At 52.5% G+C, this 27217-nt stretch overlaps 1 protein-coding gene across 1 annotated transcript in view; it reads right to left on the bottom strand.

The window, feature by feature from the left end:
* RIMBP2 (RIMS binding protein 2) overlaps nt 1-27217 on the bottom strand; it is a 185273-nt gene that overhangs the window by 38897 nt on the left and 119159 nt on the right. The window contains exons 5-8 of the mRNA XM_049865588.1: nt 25852-25956; nt 15075-15125; nt 5815-6019; nt 414-559 (exon numbers count right to left, since the gene is read on the bottom strand). Of these exons, the coding sequence (XP_049721545.1) occupies nt 414-559; nt 5815-6019; nt 15075-15125; nt 25852-25953 (504 nt within the window). The 5' untranslated portion in view covers nt 25954-25956. The remainder of the gene's footprint in view (nt 1-413; nt 560-5814; nt 6020-15074; nt 15126-25851; nt 25957-27217) is intronic.

The following is a 27217-nucleotide window of genomic DNA, read 5'->3' as shown; positions in this document are numbered from 1 at the left end:
ACTGAGCTGTACATGTAGAAATTGTTGAGATGGCCTTTTACTATGTACATTTCACCACAATAAAAAATACTAAATAAATAAAGTCAGGGTGAGAAATAGGAAGAAAACACATTCAGTGGACATCCTGGACCTCGCAGCCGGCCCCCTCCCTTCCCAGGCTTCCAGCTGGTTGGTTCCAGTTGAACTCCCTGCTGAGAATTTACATTTCAGACAAGGTCCCAGGAAGTTATACATAAGAATCACCTGTGGGAGGAGGAAGAGCAAAAAGGAGGAGAGGGAAGAGAAGGGAAGGGGGAAGAGTGAGGAGGAGGAGGGGAAAGAGCCAGAGGGGGTGAGGCGGGGGCAGAGCAGGGCCGCCTGTGCCCACACCACACCGTGGTGGGTGCAGACACCCCTCCCAGGACAGGACTCACATCGGACTCAAATCCACATCTCGGGCCTCTGGACCTCGACAGAAAGGCGGGCTTGAGGGACGGCGGCTGCGGCTTTTCCCCAGGGAGCGCAAGGGGCAGGATGTAGTCACCAATCACCGGGTGGCTTCCAATGGAGCTCTCCTGACCTGGCCGCCAGCGTCAGACCGATTTGGAGAAAGATGGAAATCAATCAAAAACGCGCACTGGCCATCTGCCCTTCCAAGGCCCCTTCCTCCTTGCTGGCACCACCATTTGTTTTTCACCTTGGGACCCACCCACCTCCTTCTCTAAACTGACCCCGGCTGTCTAAGCCTGTCCCTGGCTCTTGGCTCCCATCTGGCAGAGCCCTCCTTGCTGTCACAGCTATTTGGCGATCACAAGGGACACTGCATACGATTAGGAAGGTCACATCAGAGGGAATTTATCTTTTTATTGGCAAAGAGGCTCTCCCTCTCTTTGGCTTAACATTGAGAGGCTGGGAGATGCTGCAGCCATTTTACCACCAGGAGGGGGAACGTTCGTCTGAGAATGGAGCCCACCCAAGAAGGAGGAGCCATGAGATACAGGGAGAAAAACTTCATCCTGGAGACGTGGTTGCAGCCCCTGAATCCAGCTGCACCTGAAGCTAGCATTACTGGCTTTTCTTCTCCTCCGGAGAACAGAGAAATTCCTCTAGGATCACACCACTTTAGAGTGGAGTTGCCGTCACTTACAACCAAACGTGTCCCACCTGAACCTCACACACAAACTGCCAAAGGGCCAGGCTTGTGCCTAAGACGTACTTTGGACAAGAGACTTTGTAAGGAACAAGAGGCTCTCTGCCGCCCACCCTCATGGCCTGGAAGCGGCTGCTGAGCCCTGTCAAGTCTGCACAGGGCGGGGCGGCAGAGGGGGGAGGTGAAACATGTCCTTGGACCAATGACAGCCTGACGGTCAGATTCGAGTAGGTGTCTTAACCTCCAGAGGTGAAATGGAGCAGCAGCTGTGTCTGTCCCCCAGTACTGCTGTAACACATCTGTGTGTTGGTCCTACTGTGGAGGCTTGCGTGTGGCTGTGATCCTGGAAGCTCTGCCACTGGTGTTTCAAATACCAACACGGTCAACAACCACGGTTGCCAGGTTTCATTGGAGCTTCCAGACTAGTACAACAGACTAGGAAGGAGGACCTGGCTGTCTGCTCCTGGAAAAACTGGCCAGTGAAAACCTTATGATGAATAGCAGCGGAACACTGTCTGATACAGTGCTGGAAGATGAGCCCCCCAGGTTGGAAGGCACTCAAAAGATGACTGGGGAAGAGCTGCCTCCTCAAAGTAGCGTCGACCTTAATGACGTGGAGTCAAGCTTTCTGGACCTTCATTTGCTGATGTGGCACAACTCAAAATGAGAAGAATCAGCAGCAAACATCCATTAGTAATCAGAACGTGGAATGTACGAGGTATGAATCTAGGAAAATTGGAAGTCATCAAAAGTGAAATGGAATGCATAAAGATTGACACCTTAGATATTAGTGAGCTGAAATAGGTTGGTATTGGCCATTTTGAATCAATCATATGGTCTGCTATGCCTGGAAAGACAAGTTAAAGAGGAACGGCATCACGTTCAACATCACAAAGAACATTTCAAGGTCTATCCTGAAGTACAACACTGCCAGTGTCAGGATAATATCCACGTGCCCACAAGGAAGACCAGTTAATATCACTATTATTCAAATTTACACACCGACCACTAATGCCAAAGATGAAGAAACTAAAGATTTTTACCAACTTCTGCAGTCTGAAATCGATCAAACATACAATCAGGTTGCATCGATCATTACTGGTGATTGGAATGCAAAAGTTGGAAACAAACAAGGAGGATTAGTAGTTGGAAAACATGGCCTCGGTGACAGAAATAATGCTGGAAATTGCATGGAGAATTTTTCAAGACCAACGACTTCTTCATTGCAAATACCTTTTTTCAACAACATAAATGGCAACTATACACATGGACCTCACCAGATGGAATATAAAAGAATCAAATCAACTATGTCTGTGGAAAGAGATGATGGAAAAGCTCAATATCATCAGTTGGAACAAGGCCAGGGGCCAACTGCAGATCAGACCATCAGTTGCTCACATGCAAGTTCAAGTTGAAACGGAAGAAAATTAGTCATTTTTGATGACTTCCAAATTTTCTAGATTCATACTCCATACATTCCACATTCTGGTTATTAATAATTAGCCACGAGAGCCAAAGTATGAACTTGTGTGTATCCCACGTGAATTTAGAGGTCATCTCAAGAATAGATTTGACACATCGAACATTAATGACCAAAGGCAAGACGAGTTATGGGATGACATCAAGGACATCATATATGAAGAAAGCAAAAGGTCATTTAAAAGACAGGAAAGGAAAAAAAGACTCATATGGATACCAGAAGAGACTCTGAATCTTGCTCTCGAATGTAGAGTGGCTAAAGCAAAAAGGAAGAAATGATGAAATAAAAGAGCTGAACAGAAGATTTCAAAGGGCAGCTTGAGAAGACAAAGTATTACAATGAAATGTGCAAAGACCTGGAGGTAGAAAAACCAAAAGGGAAGAACACTCTCAGCATTTTTCAAGTTGAAAAAACTGAAGTAAAAATTCAAGCCTCAAGTTGCAATAATGAAGAGTTCTATGGACAAAGGATTCTATTATGGTGTTGGCAAAGAATACTGAATATACCACGGACTGCCAGAAGAACGAACATATCTGTCTTGGAAGAAGTACAGCCAGGATGCTCCTTGGAAGACAGGATGACCAGACTTAGTCTCATGTATTTTGGACATGTCGTCAGAAGGGACCAATCCCTGGAGAAGGACATCATGCTTGATAAAGCATAGGGTCAGCAAAAAAGAGGAAGACCCTCAACGAGATGGATTGACACAGTGGCTGCAACAATGGGCACAAGCATGACAACGATTGTGAGGCTGGTGCAGGACTGGGCAGTGTTTCCTTCTGTTGTACATGGGGTTGTTACGAGCCAGAACCAACTCGATGGCACCCAACAACTACAGCTATAACAGAGATGCCACAAGCAGGTGGCTTCAACAAACAGATATTTATTTTCTCACAGTTCAAGAGGCTAGAAGTCTGAATTCAGGGCGCCAGCTCTAGGGAAAGGCTACTTGAGGGCCCGGGGAGGAAAATCTGTCTCAGCTTCTATAGCCCTGACATTCCTTGGTTCCTTGGCCATCTCCACATAGCATCTGTCTTTCCTCCACTTGTGCTCCCTTCTTTGTGGCTGTTGTTGTTGGGTGCAATCAAGTCGATTCTGAGTCATGGCGACCCCCTGTATTACAGAGTAGAATTGCCTCCTAGTGTTTTCTTGGCTATAATCTTTATGGGAGCAGATCACCAGGTCTTTTCTCCCACGGAGTTGCTGGTGGGTTCAAATGGCCAACCTTTAGGTTAGCAGCCGAGCACTTAACCATTGAGCCACCAGGGCTCCTTCTCTATGTCTAACGTGCTCTCTATATCTCAGAAGTGATTAGATTTAGGACCCACCCTATACTGATACGGCTTCATTAACAGAACAAAGAAAACCTCACCCCCACGTGGAATCACATCCAGACGCACGCATGTTGGAGACACAGTTCAAACCAGAGAAGGCGATGTCCCTTGCCTGCAGTTGCTGGCCACCCAGGAGGCTAAGGTTGCCCCTTCCCGCCTTTCACCTGTCTCTCTGCAGCTGTCACATCCCAGGGCTGCCTCCCGGAGGGTCTGACCAGCTAAGTCCACACCAGGAGGCCAGAGATGCAAAACACTGCTGAGTGCTGCGGCAAAGCTGCCATGGCAGCCGCCCACCGGAGCCCCACAGCCCCCTCTGGTTAGGGGGACACTGAGGTGGAAACTCATGCTGAAGTGGTCACCGTGGAGCCCATGCCAGACGTCCGCTCCAGGACAGCCAGCCTTCATTTGTGCACCGCCACATCCCCAAGGCCCACCACGCACCGGGCATACGGCTGGTGCAAGGTAAACCTTCACACACAAGCAGACACGGGGGACCACAGCGGCCGTTCCTTGGTGCTGTGACCAGGACTGCTGGCTGTCCTGTGCGGGTCCTGTCAAGTGCAGAAGCTGTAAGCGCAGGTGACGTGTCTCGCGTTTGTGCAGAAACCGTTATGAGCCAGCGTGCAACTCACCATGTCTCCTTGCCCGGCCGTGGGAAGGCAGCGTTCCCAGGAGAGGAGGCTCTGTCCACCGCATTCCTGCGTGAAGACACTGTGGAGCCAGCTCCCTGGCAGCCCGTGGTGGACACAGAGCCTAATCCAGTCATCATCCTGTGCCGTTACAAGCCACTGAGATCTGGGGGCTGTTTGTTACTTCACAGCTAGCCCATGCTGACTGATACACCCCCACAGCGAACAGCCAGTAAAACCATTGCCCTTATGAGGACCCTACAGGACAGAGTAGAACTGCCCCCTAGGGTTTCCTAGGCTGTAATCTTTACAGAAGGAGCCCTGGTGGTGCAGTGGTTAAAACGCTCAGCTGCTAACCAAAAGCCTGGCAGTTCGAACCCACCAGCTGCTCTGTGGGAGAAAGATGTAGCAGAGTGCTACCATAAAGACTTACAGCCTTGGAAACCCTCTGGGGCAGTTCTACTCTGCCCTATAGGGTCGCTGTGAGTTGGAATCCACTCGACGGCAGTGGGTAATGTCTACGGAAGCAGATTACCAGGTCCTTCTTCTGCAGAGCTGCTGGGTGGGTTGGAATCACTGACCTTTCAGTTATCAGCCAAACACTTAACCACTGCACCATCAGGGCTCCTTCCATAAAGATCACAGCCTGGAAACGCTGCGGGGCACTTCTATTGTCCTATAGGGTCACTGTGGGTCAGAACCGACTCAATGGCACACGACAACAGCATTATTGCTATCCTGTAGTCCCTGGGGGTGTAAATGATTATCACACTCAGCTGCTGACTGAAAGGTTGAAGGTTCGCGTCCACCCAGAGGCACCTCGGAAGAGAGGACTGGTGATTTACTTCCACAAACTCGGCCGTTGGAAACCCCATGGAGCACAGGTCTACTCTGACACACGGGGGGTGCCAGGAGTCAGAGACGACCCAGTGGCAACCGGTTGGCTTTTTGGGTGGTATAAACAGTTAACACACTTGGCTGCTGACTAAAAAGGTTGGAGGTTCGAGTCTACTCAGAGGTACCTCGGAAGAAAGGGCTGGCGATCTACTTCTAAAACATCAGCCCTTGAAAACCCTGTGGCGCACACATGAGGCGGACGGACTCCATGGCAACTGGTCCTCATCATCCTCAGTGCGGCGGGGTTGTCGGAAGCAGGGCTGCCGTGCTGTCACTGTGGCGACCTTACGTGGAGCTAGTGGCCGTCTGCACTGAGCCCGGCCGGGCAGGAGGGGTGGCACTCACCTTTGCAGATGGAGGTGGCGACCCCATTCATGAACGGTGGGAAGGGCTTGCTGGGGGCCGAGGGGAGGGCCAGGGGGGCCACAGGGCCACTGCCCAGCAGGTCGATGGCGCCGGCCTGCTGCCGGAACTTCCCCAGCTCCCGTGACAGCAGGCTGAACTGCTCACTCTGCATCCGGCATTTCGCCTCCAGCTCTTGGACCTTGGACTGTGGAGTTGCACATGGAAACAGATCAGTTGGGGGCGAGGGGTGGATGCGTGCGTGTGGGCAGTGGGCACTGCTCCCACCTCCACCAGAGAACAGCGTGGATAAAACCCAGCTTCCTGACAGCTGGGCTGTCAGCCAGGTTCCATCACAATGCCAACGTGGGAAATCACAGGTGCCAAGGAATCTTGCAAACAGCAGATCTGCCAGCTGCAGGCGGTTCTGGGTACCGCGTGCCATCCAGGCACTTTGCAGTTGGCAGACCTCACTGTGAGAACGTGGAGGAGCGGCTGTGACCCAGCGAGGACGGGGAGGGATGGCTCCTCTGCCAACCCACAGATGCCTTCTTCTTACTTGGGGCGCCCACCCTTCAGACGGCAAAGCACCCACAGGACACAGCTCTTAGCAATACAAGGGGCTTTCTACCTGCTGGATTTGGTCACAATACCGCGTCCATGTGCAGACATCACCAGGACATCTGAGCAGCCCCAAGAAGGGCACATGCCCCTTGGGACACACACAGGAAGAGGCAGCCAGCCAGCCATGCTCTGTGCTGGGGCAGCATAGGACTAGGCTCCAGGGAGGGCGTCCTGGGTACCTTGATCCTTCCTGCCTCCCTGTGTGGTTCTTGTGGGTGGGTGTGGGAGCCACTCTGCCCTTCCTGGGGACTTCTCCATCGACATATGTGTCCCAGTGCAGAAGGCAGACTTGTCTTCAAGACATAGGTCTCTGCAGCAGCCCACGGAGGGGGCCTCCTCACCCTGCCTCGCTTTCCCCCCTTGCCTCACCCCCCCCCCACCCGATTAGATCCTGAGCCCAGTTTTGATCTCGGCTCACTGACCTGTCCTCAGTGCGGGATCAGGCACTTCATTCAAAACAAAACAGTCGAGCGGACCGCGACTCACAGCACCTACGTGTGTCAGAGTGGAATTGTGCTCCACGGGATTGTCAACGGCTGCTTTTCCGGATTGCCAGCCTTTCTTTCAAGGCACCCTGGGTGGACTGGAACCTCCAACCTTTTGGTTAGTAGCCGAGCACTTAACCATATGCATCACTCAGGGACTCCTTTCTATGTCCTGAGCAAAAAAGCCCAAACCAGCTGCCGTCGAGTTGACCCTGGTTCCTAGCGTTTGTGTGTGTCCAAGCAGGACTGTGCCCCGTGGGGCTGCTTTTTTAGTAGATTGCCAGGCCTTTCTTCCAAGGCAGCTGCCACCCAGTGGGTTAGCAGCCAAGCACCGTGACCATTTGCACCACCCGGGACTCCAGTAAGTGCAAGGGCTGGTTTGTAGGTGCTGTGTTCTCTGTAGGTGGCTTGTTCTGTCCGGGCGCAAGCCCTGCCTCGTCTCTTACTCCTGGTGTTACTTTCTCTATGGTAGTGGAAAAACCCCATTTGCTGTGTCTTTGATGGCACGTCTTGTGTGGCTTTCCCCACTAAAACCCTGCCCTGAAGGCAGGGCTCTGGCCTGGAGCAGAGCAGAGCACAGATGTGGGGTTAGTATAGACAGCCTGGATGGGGAAATAGCAACACTGGGACACTCTCTGACCTCATCCTGGTGGGAAGGCCCAGGATAGGCCCTCCTCCTTCTCCTCCTCCTCGCCCCCTCACCCCCACGGCTCCTTAGTCCAGAATGAAGTGCTATTTATTTCTGAACCATGATTTCTGATAAAAAACCTAACAAATTCCAAACCTGTAATTAATTTCTTCAATTCATTAAAAAAAAGCAGCATTCTTTTAAAAAGCTGAATGAACGCGGCTGAGATAGCTGTCTCTGCGAAGGAAATCGGGGCTCCCGGGAGCAGGTGGGGTGTAAGGGAGTCGGATCCACCTCCTCACTGGGCCTGCCCCCAGGGGGAGACCCAAGTGCCCAGGGAGACGCTGACCTGAGACGCCACCGCAAATCTGCAGGCAAAGCTTCACACCGGCCTCCTCCCTCCACCCCTTCTGAGGCAAGCGATGGCCCAAAACACAACTGTGGGAGCCCTTCGAGGACCCGGAGCACCTACAGACAATGAACAGTGTGTCAAACACTGGGCCTTGGGCAGGAAGGGCGTTAGGAGAGCCAAGAGCTAAGCTGCGTCATCCAACTGTGCTTCCAGGGACCCGTGGACACGGGAGCTTATTTTAGAAGGAAGAGCGGAAGAGCCAACCTTAAGGGTCATTATTCATTCTAAGGATATAACGGGCATGGTGCAAACAATACGTGTGTCGTTTAATGAGAAACTGATATGCTCTGAAACTTTCGCGTAAAGCACAATAAAAGAAAAAAAAAAGCATTGTGGTAAAAAATGCGTAACAAAAACATATACATATAACGAGAACGCCGCATCTGCGACATCACATGTATGTAAAAGGTGACTTACCTAAAAAAGCAAAGTTTTTCCAGTTAAGTGGCATTCTTGAAACTGCAAAATGGCAGCAGTGGAGAACCTATTGGTGGTTGACAGGGTTTAGGGCCAAGGGAGGGTGACTAACGGGACAGCATGAGGGCATGTCTCTGTGACAATGGAACGATTGTGTATCCTGATTACGGTGGCTGTGGCAACAATCTGCTCTTGTCGCTGCCGAGTCGATGCCAACTCACAGGGACCTCACGTGACAGAGGAGAACTGCCCCATAGGGTTTCCTAGGCTGTAATCTTTACGGAAGCAGACTGCCATGCCTTCCTGCTGTGGAGCCACCGGGTGGGCTCGAACCACCAACCTTTCGGTTAGCACAGCGTACAACCATTGTGCTACTGGGGCTCCTTGACACGAATCTACATGTGTAATAACATTTCGTAGAATTATACAGCAAAAGAATGAGTGAGTGTAAACACTGGCAAGATAAAGTTTAAAAAAAAACAAGAGTGACATAAACATTGATGAAATCTGGGAGAGGCCTGTAGTGTGGTTACCAGCTTCCTGGCTTTGACAACGTTCCACGTTTACACACCAGGTTCTCATTGGAGGAAGGGTACATGGGAGCTCCCTGTACTAGTCTTAAAACCTTTTGTGGGTCTAAAATTATCTCAAAGTTTAAAAAAAAGATGAATAGATATAAAGAAAATATCGCATAATAACACAAGTGGCATGCAGACCGGCCAGAACCAGAACGACAGGTATCACGCGAACGGCCAATGTGTGGGGACACTGTCCTGCTCAGGAGGTACGAAATGCCCCGAGGTCTTAAAAAACAAACAGTTGCTGTTGAGTGGGCCCCAGCTTACGGCAACCCCACGCGTGTCGGAGCAGAACTGTGCTCCACAGGGTCTTCAGTGGCTGATTTTTTAGAATTATCTTGCCAGGCCTTTCTTCTGAGGCACTTCTCGGTAGACTCAAACCATCAGCCTTTCGGTCGGCAGCTGAGCACTTAACCATTTGCACAACCTAGGGACTCGGCCTGACATGTAGAACCAAACTAATTGCCACTGAATCCATTCCGACTTACAATGACCCCACATGCGGCAGAGGAGAACTGTGCTCTGCAGGGTTTTCAATGGCTGGGTTTTTGGAAGTAGGCTGCCAGGCCTTTCTTCCCAGATACCTCTGGGTGGACTTGAACCTCCAACCTTTCGGCTAGCAGCTGAGTGTGTCAGCTGGGAACTCAATGAATGTGCACATGAGTGAATCTGCACATGCAAACGGGGTGGGCCATCAGGGCTAGAAGCGGACAGGATCCTCCTCCTCTCGAGAAAACAAGTTGTGGCCAACAGCGGGCCAGTGGAGTATCCGTTTGACCTGGCTGCCAAGGAGGCCTGGGGATGACAACAACCATAGAGCCTCAGTCATCCTGCCCAGCCAGAGGGGCCCGTGGCACCTGAATTCCCTGCGGGCACCACAGGGATGGCCAGTCACAGGTTAATCTGACTTTTGGAGCCGAGGTTTCCCAGGGTGAGTGGGAAGAAGACTCAGTTATATCATCCCAGGCCCCAGCGACACGTTACATAAATGGCAGCGATTAATTAAAGGCCACGCCACCCAGATCTCCACGGGGCGTGCGAGCGCTGGCAGTGAGGAATCCTCGATCTGAGGGCTCCGTGTGGGATCACCCACAGCAGGTCCGAATCAGGCTCCCTGTGCAGGGAGAGGCCTGAGAGACAAGCGGGTTAGCGTAAGGGAAGGGCATCTGTGAACAGGCACTTGGGGCCCTACTTCCAAGGCTGGGGTTGCAGGGTGAAGGCACCAGGTGTCGGTGTACGACATGGGGCTGGAAGGTGGCTGTGCGGATTCTGGGTAAGGGGAGGGTCCCTGGGTAGTGCAAACAGCTAACACACTTGGAGGCTCACTGGAAGGAGCCCCTGGGGCAGCTGCAGCAGCCCCCAGAGCTTCACACCCCATTGCTGTTGAGTCAGCTCCAACTCACAGTACCCCACACGTGGCAGCAGAGTAGGACCGTGCTCCAGGGGGTTTTCAGTGACTGATTTTTGGGAAGTAGATCACCAGGCTTTTCTTCCAAGGTGCCTCTGGGTGGGCTCAAACCTCCAACCTTTCGCTTAGCAGCCAAGCACATTTACTGCACCGCCCATGAACTCCAGATGACAACTTCCTTGTTGATGGGTGCTGTCAAGTTAGGTCCTCCAAGGACTCCATACGGGGTCTTCCTAAACCAGGACGGAGCTGGCAGGGAAGGCCAGTGAGCCCAGCGGCAGAGCAGAAGCCTCAGAAGCTGGACAGGTGGTGGCTAGAGGCGGTGGAGATATGAAGACAGCATCTGACATCTGACCTGAAGCATAGCACACCTGCCCAGGGACCTAAGAAAGGACATGGGTCATTCTGACTCCTAGTGACCCTACAGGACAGAATAGAAAGGCCCCAGGAGGTTTCCCTCACCGTCTTCTTTAAGGGAGCAGATGGCCAGGTCTTTTCTCCCACAGAGCCACCGATGGTTCAAAACCACCAACCTTTCGGTTCGCAGACGAGTGCTTTAACCACTGCACAACTAGGGCTCCTCAATGAGAGATAGAGACCCACAAAAACCTGAAACACATGGCTGAGGCAAGCGTTCCCTGAGGAAACCTCACCAGGCTTCCCCGCCGTTTCTCCCTTCCAGAAAGCAGCTGAGCTTTTTCTTCAGGGTCCTCCAGGCACGCGATCTCCTGCCTGTCAGGCAGCTGGCAAAGGCTGGGTGACCGATGCTGAGCCCGGCAGCTGGTGCTGGGAGCCACAACTGCCTCGGAGTCACTGAGAGAGGGGGATGCTTCCACACGATGCCAGGGAAACACCAACCCTCTTGTTTGGTCTCCATGTTGGCTTACTGGGACATCGGTGCTCATTTCAGGGTCCGTCAGTCTGTCCTATTGTGGTGGCCTGCGTGTGGCTGTGACGCTGGAAGCTAGGCTACTGGTATTTCAAATACCAGCAGGGTCACCCAAGGTGGACAAGTTTCAGTGGAGCTTCCAGACTAAGACAGACTAGGAGGAAAGGCCTGGTGACCTTCCTCTGAAAATCAGTCAATGAAACCCCTACGGATCACAATGTTGTCTGATATAGTGCTGGGAGGTAAGCCCCCTAGGTTGGAAGGCAATCAAAACACACAATGGCCGAAACAGCGACTGGGGCAGACCAACCATGGTGAAGATGGTGCAGGACCAGGCAGCGTTCTTTTCTGTTGCACGTGGGGTCCATGAGTCAGAGTCCACTGAACGGCAGCTAAGAACAGCAGTGTATTTCAGGAGCTCAGGGAGTGTCAGTGCCTTGCTCGGTGGCAGGATGGAGTGACACCTGTGCCTGCTGACCCATGCTGCACAGACGGACAGACGACCCCTCCTACCTGGCCTGCAGAGACCACCCACCTGCCGCACCCAGACGTGGAGAGCGATTTCTCCGGAGGTGGAGCTCTCTGCCCTAGCGGAGCAGACGGCACACTCATCAGGCAAGTGAACTATAATTGGAACAAGCACGGAGACTCAGAATGTGGCTGTGGTATTTATAAAGATGAAGGAAAACAAGCCAGAGAGACGCGACTGTATCATCCCCAGTCCCCCAGTTCCTGTCTGACTTTCTGGGTTTCCTGGAGAGGAGCTGAGGGTGGCGGCGCCGTGCCATTAGTGTCCAGACCTGGTTGGTCTTGCGTGTGAATGGGACACTGTTAATAATTACTCCAGAACCAATGCCAAGGAGCGTCCCAAGCAAACTGGAACGCCCCACGTAGAAGCGATTTGGGAATAAACTTTTCTGTGTGTCTCTTCACGTGTAAACAAGAATCCTGCTGTACTTATCATTTGCTGAATACCTACTATGTGCCAGGCCTGACCGGGGCTCTGTGCATGACCCAGATTCTCGAACGGTGTTAGCCTATTGGTACCAGTGACGACCAGGGCAGAGGTGGCTCAGGGGTAGAATTCTTGCCTCCCATGTAGGAGACCCAGGTTTAATACCTGGCCAATCCAACTCCTGCTCAGCTACCATCCGTCTGTCAACGGAGGCTTGAGTGTTGCTGTGATGCTGAACAGGTTTCAGCCAAGCTTCCAGACTAAGACAGACCAGGAGGAAAGGCCTGGCAATCTGCTTCTGAAAATTGGCCAATAAAAACCCTACAGATCACAACAGTCTGGCCTGCAACCGATCACGGGGACGGCACAGGACCAGGCAGTGTTTTCTTCCGTTGTGTGGGGGGTCGCCATGAGTTGGGGCAGACTCGATGGTGGCTAATGACAACAGAGACCCAGCACCATATTTTTCTCGGGGAGACTTTTCTCAGCGCACTAGGTAATGCCCCCAGCTGACCCCTGTGCTCAGCACCGGGCTTCCTAGCTGTGTGTCCCTGTAAAGTTGCTCACTATCTCTGTGCCTTGTGTGCCTAATCCGTACACCAAAGAGGAGAATATCAACCTTGTAAATTTCAATCTCCTTCCGAAAAATCAGCCACCGAGAACCCTGTGGCACCCAGCTCTGTAGGCGAGTGAGTCACGTGTGGTCGCCGTGAGCCAGGGTTGACTCCATGGGAACTGCTTTGGTTTGTTTTTGGTTATTTGGCTTTCTTCTAAGGTAACCCTTACCCGGCACCTCCTCGTCATCTAGCTGGGCGAGGCAGTGTGGCTGTTCTGGTTGGTAGAACACTCGGTCAAAGAAGTCACTCACCTGCCATGTGGAGCTTACCACGTTCTCCAAGAGGATTAACACTTTAAAATGAAACCTGTACAGCACGCAGGTTGTTTGCTGATTCGGTGGCCAGGACTTCACAGCTGTGGTTTCTCGTTCCACACGTCCAGGGTAAGGTAAGTGGAGGTTGGGGGGCTGGGGGCGCAGGACGCTGAGATACTGAGCCATGGGCTGGTCGAGGCGCACAGGGTGACTGGCCTCCTGACTAAGGTGAGCTTCTCAAACTCAGCTGCCTCAGAACCACCCGAGGGCTGGCTAACGCCCAGCGGCTGGCCCACCCCAGAGCTTCTGATTCAGCAGTTTGGGGCAGGGCTTAGGTCCCTGGGTGGCACAAAAGGTCCGTACTCCACTACTGGCCAAAAGGTTGGCAGTTCAAACCCACTCAGTGGTGCTGGGGAAGAAAGGCCTGGCAATTTGCTTCTGTAAAGATTACAGCCAAGAAAACCCTATGGAATGTAGTTCTTCTCTGTAACACACGGGGTCACCACGAGTCAGAACCGACTCAGGAAGGCAGCGGGTTTGGCTTTTGGTTCTGATGGGGCTTGGTAATCTGCATATTTGATGAGCTGCACGTGGTGCAGGGACCCCAATCTGAGACCCGCTGGTCTAGGAGCAGGACAAAACACACATTTCATGAATTCATCTCCAAGCTCAGGGTTTTAGAAAACAGTCAAAACCCTGCTGGGGGGACAATGCGGCTTCTCTCTGCCCCGGGGGTCATTAGACAGGAAGCTGCAGGTAAGACAGAGGGCAGAGACCGCCTCCTTGCCCGCTGAGAGGGGCTTGTTCTCTACACGCGGCAACACAGAGCAGAGAGGCGCAACACTGAATTCTGATGACCGACTGACGGAGTTCTGGGCAAGCGGCTGACCAGGCTCTCTCCAGTGTCAGGGTGGCCTGGTGGAGGGGAGAGGGCTCAGGTCCTAACAACGTGTCTGCCCTTTGGTCATCTGAACTCATGGCCTGTCCTTCCAGCCTGAGGGTCACAGCCTCGGCGGAAGATGGTAAACGGGCTCGCTGGGTCTGCTCAGCCCTTCAGAGAACACATTGTGGTGTCTGAAAGCCCAGGTTAACGTCAGCCACTCCCGCCCCCAGCCCTTGGGACCCTGACCACCCCACCACATCTGAAAGCTGCTGTCTGGGGCAGAACCCCAGTGTTCCCAGGGTCGACAGGAGAGAAGGGCTGAGCAGGCCCGGGCGCATGGCTGTTTACATGCACAGAGAGTCAGCAAGCACCCAGGCTGGGGACATGTCCTCCCCTAAGTACCTGCATGCAGTCCAGGGTGTTCTGGGTGAGGAAGAGCAAAGCAAGACACGATTACAAAAAGATGAGGTCAGTTAAAGAGGACACAGCTCTCAGCACATCCACTTGGCCTAAAGCACGTCGTCAGGGCCTGAACTGCCAACAGAAGGGGCCCCGAGCCCCGTGGGACCCCATGAACCGGTGACACAGAGGGCAGATCAGAGCAGCGCATGACCAGCCCAGTGGCCGCTGGGCAGCCGGACAGGGAGCCATACCTCCACACAAGGCTCTGCAGATCAAAGGGGCAGCTGGCTCAGGCACGTGAATGGAATTATTTCTCAGGGAGATAGGTGGCCACTGAGGTCTGCTTCCACGCCCCCAGTTATATATTTTCCACCTGCTATTCATCATACGTACCCCACAAGATATTCATTAACTAATGGGCGGTTTTAAGAAATCGATGGCCATCTATATGCTGAGGATGATGGAAGCTTTTCCCACGGGAGAAAGAGATTGCACAAGGCAACAGAGGAGACACACAAGCTCTGTGCGAACTGGTCTCTGCTCCCTGGGGCAGGGGACAAGGCCATTGCAAAGGGCAGCCATGCACGATGAGACACTTAGGGCTGGTACACAGCAGGCACTTAATAACTGCCCTCTTTCATGGCTCTTGGGTGTGAATGCCATCCTCCCCAGCCCCATCACCCCAGGAGGAGACCAGGGCCCCACGCTTACCTCTAACAGCTGCACTGCGCCTTCGTGCTCTTTCTTAGCTTCAATCTGAGCCTGTTTGTGAGAAAGAGAGGAGAGAGGACAAGCTCGCAGGAAGAAGAGGGCGGGGAGCAGAAATTACCAGGGTGCAGACCACCTGCAGCCCAAAGATCAGCCATGAGCACATCCTGGAGCACAGTTCTGCTCTGACGCACGTGGGGTCGCCATGAGTCCGGGCCAAAGCCACAGCAACTGGCGGTTCATTTATTTTTATCCCACTAATAAATCCCTAAATTCTAAGGGTCTAAATCCAGTTCGGAGTCCCTGGGTGGTACAGTGAACACGCTCAGCTGTTAACCAAAAGGTTGGTGGGTCAAGCCCACCTAGAGGCACCTTGGAAGAAAGGCCTGGCGACCTACTTCCGAGGAATCAGTCATTGAAAACCCTACGGAGCACGGTTCTACGCTGACACACGTGGAGGCGCCATGAGTTAGTGAAATTCACAGCAACTGGATTAAATTCTCTAGGACAGAGCAGAACTTCTCCACATGGTTTCCAAGGAGTGTCTGGTGGATTGGAGCTGCCGACCTTTTGGTTAGCAGCCGTAGCTCTTAACCACTAAGCCACCAGGGTCGGTTTAAATTCAGTTCTCATTTTCCCCCCTTTTGGGTGAGACGCACTGATTCTGTTACTCCCACACCACAGAAGATGGCTGAACCCACAATAGCAGGATAAGTCAGATGGCGGCTGTCGTCATTTCAAGCTTCTTCCAAAGCCTTGGGCGGCTCCGATGTTTCCTCCAGTGTCCTCAGCTGCTTGGGAAACAATACATGGTCCCACAAACCTAACCGCTAAAGAGCTCAGTTTCCTGAGACCTCTCCAGCCTTGTAGGAGGTGCTGTGGGCGGGAGCCTCCAACAGACTCAGGGAGGTGGGGGTGCTGCCCTCCTGAAATTACTTGAGGCAAAGCCATCTGGCCCAGGGAGAAAACATTTTACAAATTTCACTTAAGAAATTCTCTAGGATGGTAGCAGCCTAGGGCAAAATGAAATCCATGTGTACTTGAGACCCACCATGGTGCCTTCTCCTCACAGACGCCGTGGTTCTAACATCCTGACAACTGTCGTATCTGCCTTCTTCCCTTTCCTGGCATCTGTGTCCTCCCCTCCTGGAATGAGCCCTTGAATTTGTTGGGGTCCATCTCTCCTCCACCCTGAGGACACTGGGGCTCAGACTGTCAGGGATTGGCCCGAGTGGACAGTGGCCCAATTACATCAGGGAGACTTTCCCTGGGAACCTGCGAGAGAGGAAAGCCCTCTCCCCTACTGGACTTGAACTCAAGAGGAGCCACTGCAGCCATCTTGTCACCATGAGGGCCAAGACTGGGGCTGCCAGGGATTCCACATGGGAACCAACAATGAAGCCAACCCAGAGGAAGGCAGTGACAAGGGATGGAGAGCAAATGAGTTCTGATGAGATTTAAGGGGACCTGGATCCAACCGTGTGTGAAGCCCATTTTCAGTTACGTGTACAAATGAAAAACCCTTTTTGGGTTTTCTGTCACTTGAAGCCAAGGGTCCTAATGAATGCAATCATAAGCTGTTAAAGAACACAAAGATCCTTATTTACAAGACAGAGAAATGAAGCTAAGAGTCCATGTTCACAACTGTCTAGGTTGTGAAAAAGCTGTCTGTGGCTCCTGCCTGCAGCGCATGGCCGTGTTCCTGGAGCCCATCATGGTGGCTTCGATGGTCTTATGAACATCCTAACAAAGCAGTAAAACACCAATTCATAGTATTTCTTGAAGCCATAGTGGACCTGCCTCTTAAAACATTCAGTGCTAATGAAGATACGGAGGCCCTGGGGGTGCAAACTGTCAGCAGACTTGGTTACTAAACAAAAGGTTGGAGGTTCAAGTCCACCGAGTAGCATCTTGAAAGAAAGGCCTGACAATCTACTTCCAAAAAAAACAGCCACTGGGAACCTGTGTAGCACAGTTCTACCTGACACACGTGGAGTTGCCTCTGGTGGGGATTGACTTGACAGCAACTGTTTAGTTTTTAATAAAGATCCATGAGCTAAATGTCCCCTTACATGCAGAATTCCTGGCTTCTGGGGTTCTCTGGCTGCCAAGAGAATAATTAGCGCTGGGTTATTCAGCATCATAAAGAAGAAAACGAGCGTCATCTTGACAGTTTCTACTTCTCATTCGAAAAGTTCTGTGGGCTGGAAAGAGGGAAGAGCTTGGCTTCCCCAGCACAGAGTAAAAATGAAAAGCAGTCTGAGATTTCCATAGAATTCATTCATATGCATTCCATTCTCACATATTCCAGGGAGCTTTTTCGGAGCCGGGGAAGTGAACAGAACCCGGCAAGTTAATTATGCCATTCTTGAATTCAGCTCCACCACCGAACGCTTAAAATTTTTCGTTTCAAAGCAAAAGCAAGGGCAACGACAAACAACAAAATAGGGAGAAATAAAAAGACAAACAACCAGAGAACATACAGGGACTATTTAAATAACATCACCACCGAGTCAGCTGAGTCAGAGATAGTTTCAACCGGCAGGATTTAAAAGAAAAAAAAAACAAAAACAAACCCCACGGCAGGCTGTTTAAGTTCAGCAAGTTGGCAGGAACACGCCAGCTTTGGGCTTCGCGTGAAAATCGGGAGTTCGTTCTCACGGGCTACTTGCAAGCTGGGCTACCTGGGCCGCAGAATCGATTGTTAAAATTAACAGTTAGAGCGGGTAGTGCGGAACTCTCGCAAAATCCAAGCCACAGCTTTAGTGAGGCTCATTTCGGGGACCAGGGCCTGTTTGTCAGAATGCTGCGGCCTCCGTTGACAGGCCATTTCCTGCAGGCCGAGGGGAAGCTGGGGAACCGTAGCCCTCAGGGCATCCCCCAACGGAGAAGGGGCCTGTTGTGCAGGAGAACCCACTGTCCCGAAGCGGGGTCAACCGGCAGCAGGAGGGATTTTCAGAGGAAGCGTGGACAGGCAGAAGGGGTGCCGAAGTCCCCACCGCCGAAGTCCTGGACGCCTGCCTTCCTTAGGCTGGACGCAGGGTACTCAGCCCCCCAGCCGTCTGTGCGGCACGGGGTGGGGGCGACGGGGGGCGGGGTCGGGGCGACGGGGGGCGGGGTGGGGGCGACGGGGGGCGGGGTCGGGGCGACGGGGGGCGGGGCTGGGAGACAGTGGGCGGGGCGGCGTGGGCGGGGGATCGGGGCGGTGGGTGGGGCCGGGGAAGGTGGGCGGGGTCGGACAGCAGTGGGCGGGGTCGAGGGCGGTGGGCGGGGCCGGGATCCGGGTGCTGGCGAGGAAGCACCGGGAAGGAGGGCCCCCGATGGGCGCCCTTTACCGTCAGCTCTGCCACAGAGTAAAGGAGATCCGTGGAGCTGCGCTGGGAGCTGCCGTTAACTTGACGTCAGGGCTTCAGAGAGGTTCTTCTGGGTTCGGTGGTGGCCGTGGAAGCGAAGCCGAGCAGACCCCGGTTGTTTGAACTTGGGTGAGCCAGAGCAATAGCCAGGAGGGGAGGTCACGGTGGCGGCCCCGCCGGAGACCCGATCCCGCTTTAGGGACCTCGGGCGGCAGACGTGCCCGGCGGCCAGCCCCTGTCCTCGGCACTCTGGGCGGAGCTGGACACAGGGCCACCGACCGCGCGGCTGTGCGTCCCTCTCGAGCCCTGCCAGTAACCCAGGCCCACACATCAGGCCCTGGAACGGCTCACCACGCCCCCTGTCCCAGGGCTGACGCAGCAATGTCCCCATTTCCCCCAAACTGTGAAAATTTGGGTCTGTCCCAGTTTCACTCCGTCGGCCACGACTGAACCGGTTCAAACCAGTTGGAAGCCCTGCTTGACTCTGACTCCTGGCACCCCCTGTGAGTCAGAACTGTGCTCCATGGGGTTTTCAACAGCTGACTCTTCACAAGTGGATTGCCAGGCCTGTCTCTGAGGCGTCTCTGGGTGGATTCAAGCCACCAACCTTTTGGTTAGCAGCCAAGCACATTGTTAGAGCTACCCAGGAACTCTGTTGGGGGCTGGAAGGACCCTCCAACCAGAAGCCCCCATTTGTTGTTAGAGCTGGGGAGGCCAGTGAACGCATCCCAGTGTTCTAGGATGGTGTGGCAGGAGAAACAGGCTGCAGTCAGCCTGTGAGCCGTGCCGCCATCCACAGAGGACAAGTGGAGTCAGACGCCCAAGGGAAGCACTTGAAGATGTCAGAGCATCAATTAGGAACCACGTGGTGAGCTCCACTTCTCTCTATGTCACGCACTCCTGCAAGAGCCTGAAAACTGAGCGCAACTGTTGCACAAGCAGGAGGAATTTTAAACAACAGTCAAATCAGCCAGGGCTGCAGGTGAATCTCAAACATGAAAAACCCCTTTTGCTCATACCCCTGGCTTTCTCTCACTGCCCCTCCTTGTAAGACAAGGGTGCAGCCTGCACAGCCAGCTGAGGGCCTGGAGCGACAGTGCGTTCCACTCTGTGGCTCATCGAGAGCCTGGAGAGAAAGTTTCGGGACTCTGAGCTGGATCTCAGGTGAGCAGGGAGCACGTTATTTAACTTCAGTTTCATGTTCTATTAAGTGGGGGAAATAACCGTACTGCACCTCACAGGGTTTGGTGAGGGTTGACTGATACACTCAGTTATTCACTTCACAAACATTTACTGAGTGCTGATTAGAATTTATCACCAGTAAGCTTAGTATCACATTATTTTAACAATAAGTTGCCATCAAATTGATGGGAGCTTTTTAGATAACCCATTCTTCATTTGTTCAATGTTTCTGAGCACTTATACGGGTTGAACTGGGTCCCCTGTACCTGTGAACGTGACCTTGTTTGGAAATTGAGTCTTCAAAGACATTATCAGTTAGGTCAACGTGAGGTCACACTTTAGTAGGGTGGGCCCTAATCCTATATGACTGCTGTCCTTATAAAGATGTGAAGAGACAGGGAGACAGAGGAAGGATGCCACGTGACGCTGCAGCTGCAGCCAAGGACACCTGGGGCCACTGGAAGCCGGGAGAGGCAGGAACAAATTCTCCCTCAGAAGGAATCAACACCCTGATCTCAGACTCCAGAACTGAGATACAGCACATTTCTGTTGCTGGAAGCCACCCACTTGTGTTTTGTTACAGCAGCCTCGAGACAAGCAATTCAAACACCTCATCCATCCACTGTTGGCTGAGTACTGCCGTGTGTCCGGCAGTGTTTAAAAACCTCTAAACCCATTGCCATCAAGTCCATTCTGACTCATAGCAAACCTACAGGACAGAGTAGAACTGCCCATAGGTTTCCAGGGCTGTAATCTTGATGAGAGCAGGCTGCCACATCTTCCTCCCAGGGAGTGGCTGGTGGATTTGAACCACTGACCTTTCAGCTAGTAGCTGACCACTTAACCACTGCACCACGAGGGCTCCTTCGGCAATGTTCAGGGGTGTGGTACTTCTCTCATGGAGCTTGTTTTAGCAACGAGTGGAGACAGACCAGAGGCAAACAGACCACCAATTGAGCAAGTATGTTTGGACATCATTAAAACGGGGGTCTGTAATGGAGAGGGTGTGGGCTGGGAGAGGGTGTGGGCTGGGAGAGGGCGTGGGCTGGGAGAGGGCGAGGGCCGGGCATGGGTGTGGGCCAGGAGTGGGGTCCCACTGAAGGGTGGAGACGTCAATAGCAGAAATAACCACCAGTTCTGCAAGTATCCGGGCAAGGACCCTGAGGGTCAGGGGACAGAGAGAAGGCTGCAGCGGAGCGAGGGAAGAGGAGCAGGGAGGAGGGGAAGGCAGAGCTCAGGTGAGGCGCCACCTGCCTTCCAGGCAGCAGACCAGAGCGTCCACCCTTAGGGGATGGTTCCAGGTGCAGCTTTTACTGGTGGTGGGATGGAAGCCGAGCCTCGCAGGCGTACTCACTGCTGCCCCCTAGTGCCTGCACACTGCTGGCGTGGGGGGCTCTGCGTTTCCGAAGGAATGGAAGTAAGGAACCTTTGTGGGAGTTCTCGGGTCACCCTTCTCATGAAGCAGGTGTCTCTCAGCAAAGCCAGGAGGCTGCCATTGCTCTGATGGAACAGTGCCCTGGGTTAGCTGCCTTTATTTTTTTAAATACCTTGTTGAGTTGACATGATAGCCACAACAACGGGTTCAAACACCCCAACTATCATGAAGATAGCCCAGGAGCTGCCTTTGTTTCTAAGGTTGTAATGAGGACTGAGCAACATAACACGTGTCAAGGACAGCCCCAGACACAGGAAGTACCTGGTTTATTTTTGAGCGAATAGACTGTTTATATCTCTCACACTTCCTGAGTAACTTCTCTGACTCCAAGACTTCCCAGGTCAAGAGAGTCAGGTGCAAATAAGACCCACTAACTGCCTGGCTGCTAATGGAAAGGTCAGCAGGAGGAACCCAGCAGAGAGAGGGAGAAAGGCTTCCCCTGGAGCTGACACCCTGAAATTGGACTTCCAGCCTCCTAGACTGTGAGAAAATGAATTTGTTTGTTAAAGCCATCCACTTGTGTTTTATGGCAGCGCCGGGTGACTAAGACAACCTGGCCACACCACCCTCCTTCTGTTTCCTGACTCGCTGAGCCTGCTCCCCCCTTGGGATGGATGCCCTTGAACCTGGCTGCTTCTCTCCAACATGGGGGGTGGGCAGGCATCTTCTCACATAAATCCCACTCCCATCTAAAGTCACTGCCCTCATTGTTCTCATTACTTCATTCTGTTTATTTCCCTTATAGCGTTAATCATGACCTAAACTCATTTAGGAAACCCTGGTGGCACAGCGGTTAAGAGCCTGTCTGCTAACCAAAATGTCGGCAGTGTGAATCCACCAGGCGCTCCGTGGAAACCCTTTGGGGCAGCTCTACTCCATCCTATAGGGTCACTGTGAGTCGAAATCAGCTCGACGGCATTAGGTTTGGTATTTGGTTTTAAGCTCATTTAACTTTTTATTTTCTTTTACTGTGACGGCAGAGGCCCAGTCTATTTTCGGGGGAGGGGGAAGAAGGTTGATAAAAATGTATATGATGCAACATTTCCAGTTCAGTGTATTCCACATGTACAACTCAGGGGGAAACAATTACATTAACCCTCACCCGTGTCCGTTGCCACATTTTCGGTCACCATTGACAGATACTCCAAACCAAAAAAGAAAAAACCAAAGTAGCTGCCATCGAGTGTATTCTGATTCATGGCAACCCCACATGTCAGAGTAGAACTGTCCAGTGGCTGTGATCTTTCAGAAGCAGAAAGCCAGGCCTTTCTTCCTGGGCACCTCTGGGTGAGTTTGAACCTCCGGCGAATCGGTTAGGAGCCCAGCACTCAGCAGGCTGCGCCACCCAGGGACTCATAAAAGATGCTCAGCGCTCCTTAAACAATGACTCCCTCTCCCTCCTGCTTGCTGCTGTTTCTGTCAGGTGTCATTGCGTCGACTCCAACTCGCAGTGACCCCATGTGACCAGAGTAGAACTGACCCATAGGGGTGTCTTGCTGTAATTTTTATGGGAGAAGCCCCGGTGGCACAGTGATTAAGCATTCAGCTGCTAACCGAAAGGTCAGTGTTTCAAGCCCACCAGCTGCTGCGCAGAAGAAGGAGGTGGCAGTCGGCTCCTGTAAACCCCACAGCCTTGGAAACCCCATGGCGCAGTCCTACTGTGTCCTACAGGGTGGCCCCATGGCGCAGTCCTACTGTGTCCTACAGGGTGGCCCCATGGCGCAGTCCTACTGTGTCCTACAGGGTGGCTATGGGTCGGAATTGACTCGACGGCAATGAGCGTATTTATTTTTTTAATCTTTATGGGAGCAGATTACCAGGTCTTTCTCCCACGGAGCCACGGGATGGGTTCAAACCACGAACCTTTCAGTTAGCAGCTAAGTACTAACCGCTGTGCCAGAGGACTCCTTTCCCGCCCTTGGTAACCACCAATAAACTTTTCTCCCTAAACACTTGCAGAGGCCCAGTCTTAATAGCCACCGTTTTCCCATTTTCTAAAACAATGGCCGAATGGCTGAAATACAGACAGCAGACAACCAGCATTTCCTGAACGAATGAATGAGTTACCTGGTCAGCAGTCATAGCCTGACGGCCATCCATGGTGAAAACCAAATGGGAACATGAATTCCCAAAACAGTTCACCAGCCTCGTTCCACTCAACGCTCAACCTTTCCCTTCTAATGCTTTTTTAAAAATCTGAGCTTCTAAGAAATTGCGAAATCGGCACCTTCGTATCTCGTTTCTCCTCCAATGATGTAGCATCGATGTGTCCAAAATAGAAATAATGATAAATGAGGGGAAAAAAGAGCAAAGGAAATTGGATAACACCAGCAAGAGATAATTGGGGCTGAATAATAGGGTTGGCTCTGGCTTGTTCTTCTTGGCATCCAAGTATTAGTAAATATAACTCCAGGCTCTTAGAGAATGCTCCCGTGAGAAACACTGCCTGTGACTCTTGCTGGGCAATATTTGTATTTCTGCAGGCTTATTATCTGTCTGGGCAGACCGAGTCTGGGGACAGTTTCTGGAGCCGCAATGAATGGAGGCAGGTATCATCCAGGTGTCTGCTGGACACTGAGCACACAGCGGGAGGAGACAGGAAAAACAGCTCTGCCCGTGTCTCAGCAATACCTCCTGAGACAACATCTAATGAGATACCGCTGCTCAGGAAACCAGCCTGCTTAGGACAGGCTGTAAGGGCTGTGGCTAATGAAATCTATGCTTAATATGAGGCCTGAGAAATGATTCGGGAGACGGCATCAGAGGACCTCTACCTGTTGACCAAGCGCTGCTAACAAACTCGGCAGGAGTCCACTTAGGCAGTTTCTGGTCACCAGCCGGGCCGCGCAAACAATAAAAAAAATTTAAAAAGCTGTTGCCATTGATTCCACCGACTCATGGCAACCCCACGTATTAGAGTAGAACTGAGCTGCGTGGGGTTTTCTCGGCTGTAATCTTTATGGAAAGAAGCTGCAGTAGAGAAATGGTTACGCGCTGGGCTGCTAACTGAAACGTCGGCTGTTTGAACCCACCCGGCAGCTGTGCGGGAGCAGCTCTACTCGGTAACATGGGGTCACTACAAGTTGGAATCGACTTGACAGCACCTACCGACAACAATCTTTGCAGAAGCTGATTGCCAGGGCTTTCTTCTGTGGCACGGTTGGGTGGGTTCGAACGGCCAACCTTTAATCGTTGAACGAAAAGTGTGTGCACCACCCAGGGCCCTGGTGTGTTCTGTACTTTGGGATCAAAGATCTGGGAAGGCCGGCAGCTAAGTAGAGGATCCTGTACCTACCAAGAGGGAATGACCTCCCGCCAGTCCCAGCCGGCTCTGGGTGGCGTGTGTGTCAGACTAGCACCGGTGCCCAGGGTCCAGCCTCAGGCAGGTCCACCACAGCCAGTACGAGCCTGAACAGCGCTTGCTTTTATTCCCCTGTCTGCATCAGTTGGAGGTGTTCTGGACGGGAGGAGGAGACAGGGCCAGGGCGGGGAACTCCAGGCTTCAAGCAGGAGATGACAGAGGAAAACTAGTCACGAGTCTCCATGTCCTCCCTTCCAACACAGGGTGGAGAGTTACGGATTACACTGTGTCCCCCAGAGACATTCGCTGAAGTCCAAAACCCCTGTTACTGTGAATGTGGCCTTGTTTATTTGGAGACGGGGGTTTCCATGCAGATGTGATCGGTTATGAGGTTATACCAGAGTAGGGTGGCCCAATCCCATCTGAGTGGTGTCTTAGGTGAGGGAGGACAGTCACATGCGGAAGACAGACCCCAGAAGAAGACATGTCTACAAGCAGCAGAGGAACAAACAGGGGGGCTGGCAGCCACCAGAAGCCAGGAGAGGCTTGGGGAGGGGGGGGTTCCTGTGGATCCCTGAGAAGGAACGCACGCAGCTGACACCTTGGCTTGCACTTCAGCCCCCAGAACCCTGACACACTAAGCTCCCATTCTTTAAAGCCATCCACTTTGTAGTGTTTTGTTTCCGCAGCCCAAGGAGCCTCAAGCTCCTTGGCCCTACAAGTGGGGTCTTCATCCCCATTTGGAGAGAGAGGAGGGTGAGGGCCATGCCTAGGGCCAGGAGAGGGCTGGGAGCTGGCTCCTCAGCTGACACCCCGTCACAGGGGCTACAGAGTGTTCCTTCCTTCCTCTCCAATCCCTGTCTCCCTCCTTTTCTCTTTTCACTTCTCTCCTTCTCTTTTGTCGCCCTTTTCCTTTCTAAGTGGGATCACTCTACAAATATTTCTCTGCAACTTGACTTGCTCACTTAATAACACGTGGTGCTTATCTCCCCAGGATAACAATAGAAACCCAAACAATTCCTTTTAATAACCTCACCCTGTTCCACAGTGTGGAAGTGCCCCCTGTACACCTCAGTAGGAGGGGCATTCTGTCTCACCCAGTTCCCACCCCCACTACAACCATACTCCAAACACAATCACAAATAGTCTCCTCTTGACAGCTCTGTATCTCCTGCAGGGCACACTCCCAGGCAGGGGTTGCCCCGTCCCACCCAGTGTGTTTTAATTTTAGTCTTGCAGCTTGTAGACGGCTTGATTCCCCTACCCGGCCACGCGCGCGTGGGAGGGCCTTTCTCCTGCAACCTCACCAGCGTCAGGTGCTACAACTTCCAATCTGTGTGTTCATCAGAGGAAAGGAACACAAGTTGATTTTGGGGAAACGAGAGAATATGGGAAAGCAGAAATGACTCTAGGGCTCTCTCTGTAAGGAAAGGGGGCCCTTGAGCCAGTGAGTGTAGCCACCCTCCGATGGCACCAGTACTTACCCACCATGTCCCGCCTTCCCCTCACCTTCTGCAGAAGGTCGATTTCCTGCTGCTTGGCGGTGAGGACGGCCAGGGCTTGGTCATGCTCCACCTCCAGCTGCTGCCGCCGCTCGGCGGCCTCTCGCATGTGCTGTGGGGACAAGACAGCAGGCTCAGCACCAGCCGGCCGCACGCGTCGTGAGCGCAGAGCAGCCAGCCCACTCTGACTCAGCCTGAGCCGGGGGTGCATGGACGACACGCCTCCCCACAGCAGCCCCTCTCCCGCCCAGGCTTCTCCCGAGGGGACAGAGCGGACCGGGAGACCCTGCTGCCAGGGAGCCTCCCCGGCCCCTGCTTTTACTTTTCCTCCGTGCAGAGCTGGGAGTCTTCAGACTAAGGCCGCTTTCTTGTTTCCTCATTTGGAGAACGTGATCCCTCGCTTCTCTATTTTTTTCCAGGTCATTTACAAACAGCAGTGAACATCTATTGATCTTCTCCTATAAACCGGGCACTAGTTCAAGCACTTTATTCGTATTTAAGTCATATTTTGCCAGTTGCCGTGGTTTCAACTCCAACTCATGGTGGTGACCCTGCGTGTGTCAGGGGAGAACTGGGCAACACAGGGCTTTCAATAGCTGGTTCTTCAGAAGCAGATTGCCAGGTCTTTCTTCCGAGGTGCCTCTGGGTGGACTTGAACCTCCAACCTTCTGGTTAGCAGCCGAGCATATTCGCCATTTACACCATCCAGGGGGGCTCTTTATCACCACTAACAATGCCCATCCGTGAGCCCCAGCAACACAGGACAGGCATGAGAAACGACACCACGTTACAGCTGCTAAGACATCTTATGGGGTCCTGCCAGACACCACAAAGGGCGTGGACCCGCCCCTCCTCCTGCCACCTGCTGCCTTACGTATCTGTGATGTCAGGACCCACCTTGGCATAGATGGGGGCAAGGAGGCCGAACGTAGCTTCTCTTGGGCTTGAACTTGACTTTTTTTTATTAATTATATAATTATAATATACCCAAAAAAATTTTAATATACAATACATAATTATATATAACAGATCATATATCATAATATATAATGCATACATACATGCATACGTACACGTGTGTGTGTGCGGGTGTGTACATATACTTTTTTTTTAATACTTCACCCGTCTGTCCCTTTTTCATAATGTGGTGGCCTACGTGCCGCTCTGATGCTGGAAGCTGTACCACGGGTCGAATCCCAGCACGGTCACCTATGGCAGACAGGTTCAGTGGATCCTCCAGACTAAGACCAGGAAGAAAGGCCTGGTAAGCTACTTCTGAAAACCAGCCAATGAAAACCCTGTGGATTACAGACATTGACTTGTTTACTGCAGATGCGTCATAGGAGGGACTGACCGCCGCAGAAGGACCTCGT

Source organism: Elephas maximus, chromosome 22, assembly GCF_024166365.1.
Source record: "Elephas maximus indicus isolate mEleMax1 chromosome 22, mEleMax1 primary haplotype, whole genome shotgun sequence".
Classification (NCBI taxonomy): Eukaryota; Metazoa; Chordata; class Mammalia; order Proboscidea; family Elephantidae; genus Elephas; species Elephas maximus.
Note: the sequence above shows the minus strand (reverse complement) of the source record. Positions and strands in the feature narration are given on the sequence as shown.